Source organism: Girardinichthys multiradiatus, chromosome 1 (genome assembly GCF_021462225.1).
Source record: "Girardinichthys multiradiatus isolate DD_20200921_A chromosome 1, DD_fGirMul_XY1, whole genome shotgun sequence".
NCBI classification, from domain to species: domain Eukaryota; kingdom Metazoa; phylum Chordata; class Actinopteri; order Cyprinodontiformes; family Goodeidae; genus Girardinichthys; species Girardinichthys multiradiatus.
The window spans coordinates 768819-784495 of NC_061794.1; the positions used below are offsets into that span (position 1 = coordinate 768819).

The 15677-nt window shown below is 42.1% G+C and overlaps 1 protein-coding gene across 2 annotated transcripts in view; it reads left to right on the forward strand.

Annotated features, from left to right (window-relative positions):
- Positions 1-15677, forward strand: part of LOC124870836 (rho-related GTP-binding protein RhoA-C) — a 23174-nt gene continuing 7497 nt past the window's right edge. The window contains exons 1-5 of one of the 2 annotated variants that reach the window (XM_047369663.1): positions 1-98; positions 1114-1269; positions 6759-6879; positions 6966-7096; positions 11147-13212. In XM_047369663.1, the coding sequence (XP_047225619.1) occupies positions 1114-1269; positions 6759-6879; positions 6966-7096; positions 11147-11320 (582 nt within the window). In that variant the 5' untranslated portion in view covers positions 1-98 and the 3' untranslated portion in view covers positions 11321-13212. Of the gene's footprint in view, positions 99-1113; positions 1270-6758; positions 6880-6965; positions 7097-11146; positions 13213-15677 lie in introns of those variants that run through there. The other variant, XM_047369670.1, reaches the window with a different exon arrangement.

A 15677-nucleotide genomic window follows, 5' to 3' on the forward strand; every position in this document is an offset into this window, starting at 1 on the left:
CTGTATCCCATTGGCTGGAGTTCTAGCTAGAGGGCGGGGGATTCAGTACGCACTCGCCGGGGCGGGACTGTTGTGTCCAACAAGAAAACTACAGAAAGGCGAGTATCTCACCAGAAACCATCAAATTCCCTATAATTAACTGTTGAGAAACTGTCTTTCCTCAGGCGCTTTGTATATCGGGGCAATAGGTGGATCCTGATGCGTTTAAATGAGTTTGTTTTCACTTCAGGAAAAGGCCAGCTCCTTCCGAACAACTATTCAAAGTTAACAGGCTAACAGTTAGCTTCTTGTGATTGTCTGACACTTCCGTAAAGAACATGTCTCAGAAATAGTAATGAAATTTGAAGTCGCATTTAAGTTGCTTAGAACCTTTTACTAGAACAGCAGCTGAAGGTTCCAGCTGTCATTCACAATACAGACAAACACGACAGAGAAAGCTCCAATTAAACGAAAGATTTCTGTTGCGCAAACCACTTGTGGGTAATGTTAAAAACGGGTTTAACGTTTTGAAAACATATATTCACAGCTCAGTTCCTTCTGAACAACCTGTAATAGCTCTTATATTCAGTTCCAGAGAAACTGCCACTAAGCTTGGTTTAAATTCACGGAAAAGTCGGATTTCTCAGATATATATCCATATAACCATAATCTTGTTTTATTTTTGAAAGAAAATGTAAAAATGGTAATAAGTTAGTTATCATTGGTTACTTGTAGTTGAAATTTGTTCACAGAATAGTAGTTGGCACAAACTGTAGCTGCAGCCTTGTTCATCTACCATCAGATATTGAAGACATGTTGCTGATATCTTCAAAGGATAATTCAAATTAAAGAAGACTAGAAATAAATTAAAAGTCTGCAGAACTATTGATCAACATTTAAAAATTAAGCAAACATCTGACTTCTTGAATACTAAATATTTAATGAGAAGGCAAGATGCCATCTTCAGTACACTTTTTGTTCATTTAAAAAACGATCAAAAGGACCTGCTAATTATCACTTTCAGTTTCTACATTTTATAAACTGGCTGTGCTTTACTACCAGGAATGTTTCTTGTAAATTTCTAATGATCTTGATCTTGGTAATTGTAACCATCTCTGAATTATTGTTTTACAGATGGCTGCAATTAGAAAGAAACTGGTGATAGTGGGTGATGGAGCCTGTGGGAAGACCTGTCTCCTCATAGTGTTCAGCAAAGATCAGTTCCCCGAGGTCTACGTTCCAACTGTGTTTGAGAACTACGTCGCAGATATTGAGGTGGATGGTAAACAGGTGAGCTGATTATTTGCAGATGTGGTTGTGTTCATGTATAAACAATTCAAACATACTTGATAAATCCCAAAGGGAAATTAAATGTTGTTTTTAGTCAGAGTCAAAGTTTCTTCAGAGTTGTAGTTGTCTGTCCTTTCTTGTAGATGGCTTCACAGCTGCATTTCCAGTTTAGTCTGTTGTCCAGGTGAACACTGAGATACATATTCTCCTCCACCATCTACACTTTATCTCCCATAATGGAAATATTGTTCCTGTTTCTCTTAAAATCTACAATCATCTTCTTTGTTTTAGTCACGTTCAAAATGAGATGATTGTTTCCACACCATGCCACAAAGTGGTCCACCACCTTCCTGTACTCAGCTTCTTGTCCATCTCTGATCCACCCCACAACTGCAGAATCATCCGAGTATTTCTGCAGATGACAGGAGTCTTTCTTGTACTGGAAGTCTGAGGTGTACAGAGTAAAAAGGAATGGTGAGAGTACAGTCCCCTGTGGTGCTCCTGTGCTGCTGACTACCTGGTTAGACTCTCAACCCTTCAGTCTCACAAACTGTGGTCTGTTTGTCAGATAGTCTTTAATTCAGGAGATTGTTGAGGCCTCCACCTGAGTCTTCTGGAGTTTCTGACAAAGTAAATCAAGTTGGATTGTATTAAATGTTCTGGAGAAATCAAAGAACATGATCCTCATAGTGCTGCTGGCTTTGTCCAGATGACAGTGGGTTTGTTGAAGCAGGTGTATGATGGCATCTTCAACTCCAACTCAATGGGTATAAGCAAATAGCAGGGGATCCTTATATATATATAAGGATCCCCTGCTTGTTAACTTACTAAGGTGGGTCAACAGGAGAGTGACTTTTTTATTGGTCCCGGAACAAGGCAACAATGTTTTCACAACATTAGAACCTTCATCTGGGTCAGGCTGACCCAGATGCTGCAGAATCACACAGAGCTGCTCCACACAGGCCTTTAGGACTTTGGGACTGACTCCAGACAGACAGGCAGGAGGGGGAGGCAAAGGAAGCATCAGCATCTTCTGACTTGGTTAAAGTCAAACCTGTAGAAGCAGAAGGGTCTAGGGCTGAGGTGGAAGATAAAACATTTGAGGTGTTACTGAACAGCTGTGGGTCCTGTGGGTCAAAGGAGGGTGGGATGTCTGTTTGGCTGTGAGCAGGAGAGGAGGATGATCATTTTGTTTCTGAACTGAACCTATTGAAGAATGTGTTCAGTTCATTGGCTCTGTCCAGATATCCATCGGTCCGATCTTCCTTCTGTATACTCCTCAATAATTGCCTGTCTCCCTCTCCGAAGGCCCTTTTATTCTTGCTTATCATGTCCTTCAGGTCACTGGTGATCCAGGGTTTGTTATTGTGGAGCATCTCACGGTTCTGGTTGGGATAGTGTTATCCACACAGAAGTTTATATAGTTACACACTGCAGTCATGGCATTGATGTTCTTTTCCATGTGCATCCCCACCTGTAGCCTCAGATCAACCCTGCAGGGCTTCTTCAGCTTACTGTAACAATTTTCTCACCAACTCTGCTAACACGAGAACATAAAAAAAAAGACATGCTAACCTCTTTAGCTGACACCTCAAACACAAATCCTTTCCCTATGAAGTAGACTGACAGGTAAAAAACGAAACGCAGAAGAATACCACATAATAATAATAATGGTACAGACTTTATTGATCTTACAATGGAGACATTGTTCTCTGCATTTATCCCATCTCTTAGGAAGCAGTGGGCTGCCATTGTGAGGCGCCCAGGAAGCATTCAGGGGCAAAGGGTCTTGCTCAGGGACCCAGAGCGGCAGGCTGTGGGATTTGAACCAGGGTACTTGTGGCCTCTCTGGGATACAAAGCCCTGTTCTCTGACCACTAGGCCAGAAGGAGTCTTACAATATTCGACCAGATTCCCTTTTATGAGGGATTTTGGCACATTTAGCTAAATTGTGCCAAAATGCCAGATCTGCCTCTAAAACCTCTGTGGGACAAATATGCTTCAATTGATTCAGTCTAAACTGCAGTTATAGTCAGGATGTTGATGAATACAACTTGAGGATTCTTCTAGGTTTTTCGAAAAGGATTTTCATGCGTGGTTCATGGTGGTGCAATGTCGATGTAGTGAAAAACCTTGGGGAGGCTCAAAGAATTAGATTTCTTCTGTTTGATCACATATACAGGTCCTTCTCAAAATATTAGCATATTGTGATAAAGTTCATTATTTTCCATAATGTCATGATGAAAATTTAACATTCATATATTTTAGATTCATTGCACACTAACTGAAATATTTCAGGTCTTTTATTGTCTTAATACGGATGATTTTGGCATACAGCTCATGAAAACCCAAAATTCCTATCTCACAAAATTAGCATATCATTAAAAGGGTCTCTAAACGAGCTATGAACCTAATCATCTGAATCAACGAGTTAACTCTAAACACCTGCAAAAGATTCCTGAGGCCTTTAAAACTCCCAGCCTGGTTCATCACTCAAAACCCCAATCATGGGTAAGACTGCCGACCTGACTGCTGTCCAGAAGGCCACTATTGACACCCTCAAGCAAGAGGGTAAGACACAGAAAGACATTTCTGAACGAATAGGCTGTTCCCAGAGTGCTGTATCAAGGCACCTCAGTGGGAAGTCTGTGGGAAGGAAAAAGTGTGGCAGAAAACGCTGCACAACGAGAAGAGGTGACCGGACCCTGAGGAAGATTGTGGAGAAGGGCCGATTCCAGACCTTGGGGGACCTGCGGAAGCAGTGGACTGAGTCTGGAGTAGAAACATCCAGAGCCACCGTGCACAGGCGTGTGCAGGAAATGGGCTACAGGTGCCGCATTCCCCAGGTCAAGCCACTTTTGAACCAGAAACAGCGGCAGAAGCGCCTGACCTGGGCTACAGAGAAGCAGCACTGGACTGTTGCTCAGTGGTCCAAAGTACTTTTTTCGGATGAAAGCAAATTCTGCATGCCATTCGGAAACCAAGGTACCAGAGTCTGGAGGAAAACTGGGGAGAAGGAAATGCCAAAATGCCAGAAGTCCAGTGTCAAGTACCCACAGTCAGTGATGGTCTGGGGTGCCGTGTCAGCTGCTGGTGTTGGTCCACTGTGTTTTATCAAGGGCAGGGTCAATGCAGCTAGCTATCAGGAGATTTTGGAGCACTTCATGCTTCCATCTGCTGAAAAGCTTTATGGAGATGAAGGTTTCATTTTTCAGCACGACCTGGCACCTGCTCACAGTGCCAAAACCACTGGTAAATGGTTTACTGACCATGGTATCACTGTGCTCAATTGGCCTGCCAACTCTCCTGACCTGAACCCCATAGAGAATCTGTGGGATATTGTGAAGAGAACGTTGAGAGACTCAAGACCCAACACTCTGGATGAGCTAAAGGCCGCTATCGAAGCATCCTGGGCCTCCATAAGACCTCAGCAGTGCCACAGGCTGATTGCCTCCATGCCACGCCGCATTGAAGCAGTCATTTCTGCAAAAGGATTCCAGACCAAGTATTGAGTGCATAACTGTACATGATTATTTGAAGGTTGACGTTGTTTGTATTAAAAACACTTTTCTTTTATTGGTCGGATGAAATATGCTAATTTTGTGAGATAGGAATTTTGGATTTTCATGAGCTGTATGCCAAAATCATCCGTATTAAGACAATAAAAGACCTGAAATATTTCAGTTAGTGTGCAATGAATCTAAAATATATGAATGTTCAATTTTCATCATGACATTATGGAAAATAATGAACTTTATCACAATATGCTAATATTTTGAGAAGGACCTGTACATCAGACATGGTAACAGTTGCAATAGTGGTTTCCTGGGAAATGATTTTTTTATGTCTCACCATTATAAATGTTTGTGTGTAGACCTTATATTTGTGGAGAAATGTTTCATTTATTTCAGTTATGTAATTTCAGGTAGAAATTGCTTCTTACTCTTAGGGCTTAACAGGTTAATGGTCTTTTTACATGATGATGTTTTTTTGTGAAAACAGAAATGTTCTGTTGGGTTTCATTTACACGACAATGGTGACAATTTTCTCTGCAAATGGCACCATTTGAAAATGGCTTCCAGAGTGTAATGGTTTGAAAACCCCTCAGTCTCTGTTTTGATGTAGCCAGGAAAAATGGAATCCTTCTTACAGGGAAGCCCTGGCTCATGTGCAGTATGACTGCAGTTAGTAGAAATGAATGCGTACACGCACAACATAACGGATGCTGACCAATTTAAAACCAACAGAAGAAGATGTCAACAGTAACAATGGCGAACTGCAGAGTATTGTTTGTGCTGCTGACTCTTTTGAATCTAATAACGGTTCTTTAACAAAGTGCTCATTTTGTACCCAGTTACCTCCATCATTGGAGACGCATTTTACACAGGAATAGTGTATAATAGTATACACTTTAAAACTATACCTTTAGGCAGAGAATGTTTGAATGCATGTTGAGTTTCAAAGAACATACCACCTACTAGTGGCCTGGCAGGGAAATTAACGTTTCTATTGGTGTTGTGTGCAGATTGTAATAAAACTTTGTCATGTAGATGTATAACAGAACGGAAAAACAATCTTGTTTTCAATGGATTATTGTCATGCAAACAGGACTTCAGGTAACCTGCATATTTCTCAAATCAGACGAAACACTGGAAGATCATGCTGAGAATATGAAGGATCTCTGCTTTCTCTGCATTGTGCTGCTGCTGCTCCTCTTTTTGCCTTGTCTTATACTGTCACACTTGTTCTGCAATCTAGTGGTACCTCTTACAGTTCATTGTTGTTACAAATTTGTGATTACCTCTCTAGGTCAGTAGATTTTAAATCATGAAGAGGATACTCATGGTTCTCCATAATGTTCTTCATTTTTATGAAGAATCCTTCTTTGTACAAATATCTTCAGCAGTTCCAAAACAGTCCCCAGAACAGAACCAGCTTTCTTTTGTTTAAAGCCCAACAAGTTAATAAAGAACGCCGGATCTGTTCTGGGGACTCCTCTGGAGATTATTGTGCAAAGAAGGATTCTTCATAAAATGAAGAACATTATGGAGAACCCTGAGCATCCTCTTCATCAGACTGTCCTACAACAACAGTGTCTTCAGTCAGAGGCTTCTTCAGATCTGCTGTAAGACGGACCGCTACAGGAGATCCTTCCTGCCCACAGCCATCAGCATCTACAACGGCTCTTTGAAGAAACCTTCATAATGAGCTGCAACAGCAATTAATTTCCCTTTAGGATTAATAAAGTATTTTTCAATTTGAATTGAATCAGCATTCCATCAGCATGTCAGAACCTTTCAGTTGATCACGAGGCATAATTAATACAGGTAGATCACAGAGAGTAAGTATAAATTCAAAGGGGCTAGAGAGGCATGTTCACTGATTTAACCAACCAATGTCTGTCTTAGAACCTGAGAGTTGGAATTGTTTTTCTCAAATGTACCACAAAGCTTTGTTTAAACAGTGGGGTGTTTGATGTGTCATTTCAGGTGGAGCTGGCTCTGTGGGACACTGCAGGTCAGGAGGACTACGACCGTCTGAGACCTCTCTCATATCCAGACACAGACGTCATTCTCATGTGCTTCTCCATTGACAGCCCTGACAGCCTAGGTAAGACCTTTTTGTCATTTGTTTTTAACAAGTTAACTAGTTGTTTATGCTCCAAGTGAATCACATTCACCTTTTTCCTGATTTAGAGAATATTCCGGAGAAATGGACTCCAGAGGTGAAGCACTTCTGTCCGAATGTGCCCATAATCCTGGTGGGAAATAAGAAAGACCTGCGAAATGATGAGCACACCCGCAGAGAGTTAGCCAAGATGAAACAGGTCAGTGAAGCTTTCAGTTCGGAAAGTTTTGTACTTTCTGAACCGAAAGTTTAAGTTACATGTACTAAATTCCAAACATATCCTACTAAATGGGGATTGTTTAAGTAAAACAGACATAAAAAATATTCCAAAGAAGAGCAAAATAATGACACTACAGAGTTAACGTTCTTATAGACATAACTTGACCTGGTGTAGGGTATTTCACTGGAAACTAGGATGAACTTCAACTATCTCCAGCAGATAGGCAGGATCTAAAACTCAAAACTCTTAAGAAAAGGCTTTCAAAGTGTGGGGTGCTCTCTCTAATATATATACATTTATGTACTCGTATTCGTTGTCTTCCGCTTATCCGGGACCGGGTCGCGGGGGCAGCAGACTCAGCAGAGACACCCAGACGTTATTCTCCCCAGACACCTCATGCAGCTCCTCCGGGGGGAGCCCAAGCGAACCGCCCCGGCGCGTGCTGTAGGTCTTGGCTAGAGGGGGCCAGCAGGACCACGTCATCTGCAAAAAGAAGAGACGAAATCCTCTGGTCCCCAAACCAGACCCCCTCCGGCCTTTGGCTGCGCCTAGAAATCCTGTCCATAAAAGTTATGAACAGGACCGGTGACAAAGGGCAGCCCTGCCGGAGTCCAACATTCACTGGGAACAGGTCTGACTTTGTGCCGGCAATGCGAACCAAACTCCTGCTCCGCTCGTACAGGGACCGGATGGCCCCTAATAAAGGGCCCCCGATTCCATACTCTTGGAGCACCCCCCACAGGGCATCACGAGGGACACAGTCGAATGCTTTCTCCAGGTCCACAAAACACATGTAGACCAGTTGGGCAAACTCCCATGAACCCCCGAGTACCCTGCAGAAGGTATAGAGCTGGTCCAGTGTTCCACGGCTGGGACGAAAATCACACTGCTCCTCCTGAAGCCGAGGTTCGACTATTGGCCAGACTCTCCTCTCCAATATCCTGGCGTAGGCCTTACCAGGGAGGCTGAGGAGTGTGATCCCCCTGTAGTTGGAACACACCCTTCGGTCACCCTTCTTATGAAGGGGGACCACCACCCCAGCCTGCCAGTCCAGAGGCACTGTGCCCGACTGCCACTCAATGTTGAAGAGGCGTGTCAACCATGACAGCCCCACAACATCCAGAGAGACTTGAGGTACTCAGGGCGGATCTCATCCACCCCCGAAGCCCTGCCACCGCGGAGCTTTTTAACCACCTCGGTGACTTCAGCCTGGGTGATGAAAGAGTCCAATCCCGAGTCCCCAGCTTCTGTTTCCACCACGGAAGGCATGACGGCAGGATTGAGGAGATCCTCGAAGTACTCCTTCCACCGCCCGATAATGTCCCCAGTTGAGGTCAGCAGCCTCCCACCCCCACTATAAATAGTGTTGGCGCAGCACTGCTTCCCCCTCCTGAGGCGGCGGATGGTTTGCCAGAATCGCTTCGAGGGCAACCGGTAGTCCTTCTCCATGGCCTCACTGAACTCCTCCCAGGCCCGAGTTTTTGCCTCTGCCACCGCCCAGGCCGCGGTACACTTGGCCTCACGGTACCCGTCAGCCGCCTCAGGAGTTCCACAAGCCAACCTCAGCCGATAGGACTCCTTCTTCAGCTTGACAGCGTCCCTTACTGCCGGTGTCCATCACCGGGTTCCGGGATTGCCGCCGCGACAGGCACCGCAGACCTTACGGCCACTGCTATGGGCAGCAGCATCGACAATAGATGCAGAGAACATGGTCCACTGGGACTCTATTTCTCCAACATCCCCCGGAATCTGGTCAAAGCTCTCCCGGAGGTGGGAGTTGAATACATTCCTGGCCAATGGCTCCGCCAGACGTTCCCAGCAGACCCTTACTATGCGCTTGGGCCTGCCAAGTCTGTCCAGCTTTCTCCTCCTCCAGCGGATCCAACTCACCACCAGGTGGTGATCAGTGGACAGCTCAGCCCCTCTCTTCACCTGAGTGTCCAAAACATGAGGCCGAAGGTCTGATGATACGACAACAGAGTCGATCATTGATTTCCTGCCTAGGGTGTGGGGACGCCAAAAAAGCCGGGTGCTCCACACTACCGCTCGGGCCATAGGGCGAAGTCAGAGACCTGTCCCCAAGTAGAAGAGAGTCCAGCCATTCTCAAGGAGATGGGTTCCAGAGCCCACGCTGTGCGTGGAGGCAAGCCCGACTATTTCTAGTCGATATCTCTCGACATCCAGCACAAGCTCAGGCTCCTTCCCCCCCAGCGAGGTGACATTCCACGCCCCTAGAGCCAGCATAAGCATCCGAGGATCGGGGCCGCCGAGATCTCCACCTTCGTCCGCCACCCAATCCTCTTTGCACCGGTCCCTCACGGTTCCCACTGCAGGTGGTGGGCCCACTGGGGGATGGCCTCGCGCCTCACGTTCGGGCTTGGCCCGGCCGGGTCCCGCGAGGAGCAACTCAGCCACCAGGCGTTCTCCGACGAGTCCCGAACCAATATATATATATATATATATAATACCAATATATATGTGTGTGTTTTTTTGCAAAATAATTAAAATAATTAAACTAATAATTAAATAAAGTTAAAGTCTTACAAAGTTGCGACCTGACTTTTTCCAATATTACTAAATCAATGAATTAGCCTTCTATGACAACTAGACAAAGCGCATCTAGACTTGGTGTGTTGCTGCATTTTGTGCTTTATAAATGCTGTGAAACCATGGAGAGACGAGAAAGAAAGGTTGGTGTTCACTGTAATGGAAAAAAAGAGACCTGTTTGTCTCATGTGTCTAAGAGCTGAAATCATAAAAAACTGTTTCATAAGATACTTTGAATCATCTTACCTCATCCAAGCCAATGTTTTAAAAGAAAAGTTGAGGATGACCACAAGCTACCATGGAGAATGAAGCACTGAGGCACAAACTGTGATACAGTTACATCGGTACCTCATTAATAAAGAAACTGGGTTTTTCTGCATAAAACAGAACTGAACTTCCTTTGTAATTTATATGTTTTTTAATATCCATTTAACTCCATTTTAGAGTTTTTAGGAATTTGTTGGGTTTCTTTGTACATATTTGCTTAATGGTTCTAAAAGATAACATGTTTTCTTTTCCATTTTTGAAGAAGTAAAAGGTGATAAAGCAGTCTGCATTATTTTTACTGTGGTACTAATGTTCATCTCCCAGTTTTTTGTGTCTTTATTTTAAAATACATAATCCGAAGAACAAATTGCCACAAAATTTAAATATTTTATCCAGCAAATACAGAGGTATAAAGAAAATAAAAGAAATATAGACAATTTGAAAGAACTGAGTAAATGCTGATTTTCTTTTATTTTTCCTTTTAACAAAAAAGGAAATTTCCATTTACCCACTGACAGCTGGAGGTATGGATCGGAGCTCTGCCTCCAGCTGTCAGTGTAGTGCACTGTTCCTCTATTAACTTTACTGTCTGACTTAACGTTAAGTCATATTAAAGTAATCTGTGTGAAAGGGTCAAATAAACCCCTAAATAATATCTGTGTTTGTAATGTATAAAATGCTCCACTAGGATAAATATCTGGACCACTGCCCAGCCAGAACTTATAAAATAAGGCTCAGGGGTTCTGATGTGGCAGTGTGGCAGGAGAAATGGAACCACTGGAAAAGGGGCATATTTATGCAATATTTTCAGCTTGTTTGAGCAACAATTCCTATTTTCTGTCTGTTAAACTGTTTTCTGTGAGATTTTTCATATATTCAGGTAAAGACAGGTTGATAAAGTGTGTCCTGGTAACGTGTTGCTGGTAGCCACCAATTTAATATTGGTTATTCGTCACCTTGTCTGTTATGTGTTGACTCAACACCGGTACATCCTGTAGGAGACTATAGCCTGTCTAATACCCAAATGATTTGTAGATCAAAATTAAGTGGTTTAATAAATGCACAAACATTCTAAAAATGGTTAGGCATTTATGAAACCATCGTTAAAGTATTAATGGCAGTGGATCGGGTAATTATTATTGTCAATTACTGATTCTTTTTGTTTTGACTGAATCGAGTTTCATTTTTCTTCATGCTCATGCTTCATCAAATCAGGAACCCGTAAAGTCAGAGGAGGGCAGGGACATGGCCAACCGAATCAATGCTTTTGGTTACCTCGAGTGCTCAGCCAAGACAAAGGATGGCGTGAGGGAGGTTTTTGAGATGGCCACCAGAGCGGCCCTGCAGGCCAAGAGAAGAGGCAAGAAGAGCGGCTGCCTTCTGTTATAGAGTGTCCATTACAGAACTCATAGTGGGAAGGGAAGGGCCAAGCATTCCTTCTGGGTTAGCTTTGTCAACACAGCAGGCAAACTTCAATTCGGTGTAACTGGGGTGTGTCACAAATATGCCAATGTCAGCCAAAGGGAAAAATGAAATAAAACTGATAAAAGGGAGAATTATACATTTAAGGTTACATGCTAAAAAATAACGCAATAAACATACAAATTCATCAAAACTGAATATAAAAGAGCACTGAAAAGGGAACATAGAGTCAGAATACTTCCTTGTTTTGTTTGGCATACAGGTTTTCTAAAATAAAGTATCTAATTATGATATAAAGCATGTATAAAGAAAATCACCGTTATAGTCACACCTGATCTTTATGTGGACCTGAGTTTTTTTGTTGAGCTGTATTGGTTAGTGTGCATTTTGGCTTCAACATATGGAACTAGCAAGTATATGTTAATTAAGCTGTTTGAAATTATTGAGGCTACGCAGTCAGAAAAGTATGTTTTTATTTTGTAGACTGCAGAGTATAAAATGGTTTTTGTTATAGTCCTGTCTAAAAGTCCTGATCCAGCTCGGATTTCTGAAGAAAACAAAAGACCTTCCTCTGAAAAGGTTCAGGTCCTAGACTGAAACGAGGTGAAATAGCGGCCAAAGTCTAGGTTTCCTTCAGAACACCTGGAGTACTCTTGATCAAGACACGTTTGGCAGCTTAGATTGGGGAATTTAAAGAAATCCTCTGTGTTAAGGCCGCTTTCACAGCTCGGTCACTTCAGCTTTTCTCTGTTTAGGGCAGAACCAAGGTTCCGTATTGTAGCTAGAACTTACTGAGCCCCCCCTGGACGCCCTACAAGTAAGCAGCCAGTATTTGGCAAAGACAATTATCCACCCCAAAGTATGGTAAAGACTCCCAACTTTTCAACAAAATGAAGGTCACAAATACGTATATCATTTCATTATTACTGAGATATTTGTGTATATTTCAATAACAATGGCAAATAATTATAAATATACCCTAAATAAATATATGAAAACTAGTAAGTACATAATCTGAACTGTGTACAGCTTTTGAATAATCCACAGCTTGTTTTTCTGTATTTAAACACATCTGTGAAAAAGCAGGTATTATCTAACTTGTATGTTAACCCATTTATTTTGCTTCAAAATTAAATTCAATTGAATATTAAAGAGTTAAGAAGCTTTTTGAAGACGGGGCTTTTTTTTTACTTCCAGGGTGGAGTACCAGATCTTTGTGTGTAGAACAGATCTCTCCATGTTTTCTGGCGTGCTCCTGTTCAGCTGTTGTCTCAGTCCTTTCAGTAAAATGTGTTTCTACTGTCAGCTGTTATGTTCTGCAACAACAGGGCTGTTTTCAGCTTATTCACACAGTTTTTAGTCATCAGAATTGGAAACTTTTCATTTGCATCACCGGCAGAAAAAGTTACATTTTCTCAAGAACAAAATGACAAACCCAAAAACTAGCAAGCTTAAAATACGTCAGTATTTGTCAGGATTGTTATGTTGCATCGATGTAACTATTGCTGTTTAGTGATATATTATGCTGAATTGCTGAGACACATGCTATGTAGCTATCCCAATTTTTTAAATCAACCTTTGGTTTGAACTTAATGTTTTTCGTGTCTGCTAGCTAACTTATCTTCTTTTGTGTTTTCTGTTACTTTATGTGATATTCCACTGGCTTACCTTGTACTTTGCACAAATATTAAACATTAGGTCAGTGTCAAGTACTCCCTAGAAACATTTGATGGTGAATTCTGAAATGCACGCAACTCCTGAAGGATTTGTAAGACAATTATTCCTTTATACACAAACCTTTCTTGAAACTTCTGCAGTTTTTAATGTATTTTAAAGGAAATAAAGTCAACAGAGAAATACACTGTTGTTCATTCTCATGTTTTGCTCATAACATGTTGTCAAGTGAAGTGTTTTACATTTTAAGAGAAATATTGTTTGCTAAAATTGTAACACGGAGCTCAAAATGCAGTTTTCCTCCTGCCACCTGAAGGAACATCTGTACATATAGGGTTTCTTAAAGTAAAACAGTCCATGTCTCCAGAATATGATGCAATACTTCTTAATTACAGTTTTCACATTTTGTAATGTAGCACTCTCACACTTCAATGTGTTTATTGGTATTTCATGTGACAATAGTGCATAATTGTGAAGTGGAATGACAATGATAAATGACATTTTTGTTCATTCTTCTTTATGAAATAGCTCAAGATAAGTTAGAATAGACAGAGATGATATGTGAACATTAGGTTTCAGCCTTTCCAAAAACTCTGTCAGATTTAAAGTTAGGCCATTCTAACATATCAACTTGCTCTGAGTGAAAAGCATGTTGATGTGTATCCCTGGCTGTATGTTTAGTGTCGTCGTCCTGCTCCATAATGAACATCTGCCGCAGCCTGAAGTTTTCTACAGCCTCTCAGCCAGTATTTAACACTTTCCATCAACTCTGACCAGCTTCCCTGTCGTTGCTGAAGAAATGCATCCCCACAGCATGACGTTGCCACCATTTTGTATTGTGTTCAGTCATTTGCAGTGTTAATTTTCCATGACACATAGCATTACGCATGCAGGCCAAACTGTTGGTCTGATCTTACCATACCTCATTGCACCTTCTTCCTCATTTTTGCTGTGTCTCCATCATGGGCCGTATTAAACTGCAAATGGCTTTATTGTTGCCATTCTTCCATAGAGTTGATATGTGAAGTGCACAGCTAATAGTTGTCTAGTTTTGAGATTTTCCCTCATGAGATGTGGATCTCTACAGCTCCTCCAATTACCATGGACCTCTTGGCTCTTTTCCTCTGATAAATGCTCTCCTTGCCCATCCTGTCAGTTTAGGTGGACATCCATGTCTTGGTAGGTTTGTAACGTGCCATCATCTTTTCATTTTTATAACAATTGAACAGAGCTCCATGAGATGTTAGAAGCCTGAAAAATTGGAAAACCTAACCCTGCCTTAAACATCTTTACACCTTTATGTCTGACATTTCTTATTTGATGTTTTTCATTCAGACATTCTCTAAAACTTACAAATTCCATCTCTAATGGAGAATGAATTATTCTATTTTAACAAATCAAGGAATCCTGGATTTTATTTAGAAGCAAAAGATTGTAAGGAGCTAAAAGAAATGTTTGCACCACATTTTTCAGATTTTAACTGTATAACATTTAAAATAATTAGAATATGCATTCTGATGAGGCTTGTCTGTCAGATTAAAGGTACCATTTGAAAATAATTTAGAAGCATGTATCTAACATACAGGTCCTTCTCAAAATATTAGCATATTGTGATAAAGTTCATTATTTTCCATAATGTCATGATGAAAATTTAACATTCATATATTTTAGATTCATTGCACACTAACTGAAATATTTCAGGTCTTTTATTGTCTTAATACGGATGATTATGGCATACAGCTCATGAAAACCCAAAATTCCTATCTCACAAAATTAGCATATTTCATCCGACCAATAAAAGAAAAGTGTTTTTAATACAAAAAACGTCAACCTTCAAATAATCATGTACAGTTATGCACTCAATACTTGGTCGGGAATCCTTTGGCAGAAATGACTGCTTCAATGCAGCGTGGCATGGAGGCAATCAGCCTGTGGCACTGCTGAGGTCTTATGGAGGCCCAGGATGCTTCGATAGCGGCCTTTAGCTCATCCAGAGTGTTGGGTCTTGAGTCTCTCAACGTTCTCTTCACAATATCCCACAGATTCTCTATGGGGTTCAGGTCAGGAGAGTTGGCAGGCCAATTGAGCACAGTGATACCATGGTCAGTAAACCATTTACCAGTGGTTTTGGCACTGTGAGCAGGTGCCAGGTCGTGCTGAAAAATGAAACCTTCATCTCCATAAAGCTTTTCAGCAGATGGAAGCATGAAGTGCTCCAAAATCTCCTGATAGCTAGCTGCATTGACCCTGCCCTTGATAAAACACAGTGGACCAACACCAGCAGCTGACACGGCACCCCAGACCATCACTGACTGTGGGTACTTGACACTGGACTTCTGGCATTTTGGCATTTCCTTCTCCCCAGTCTTCCTCCAGACTCTGGCACCTTGATTTCTGAATGACATGCAGAATTTGCTTTCATCCGAAAAAAGTACTTTGGACCACTGAGCAACAGTCCAGTGCTGCTTCTCTGTAGCCCAGGTCAGGCGCTTCTGCTGCTGTTTCTGGTTCAAAAGTGGCTTGACCTGGGGAATGCAGCACCTGTAGCCCATTTCCTGCACACGCCTGTGCACGGTGGCTCTGGATGTTTCTACTCCAGACTCAGTCCACTGCTTCCGCAGGTCCCCCAAGGTCTGGAATCGGCCCTTCT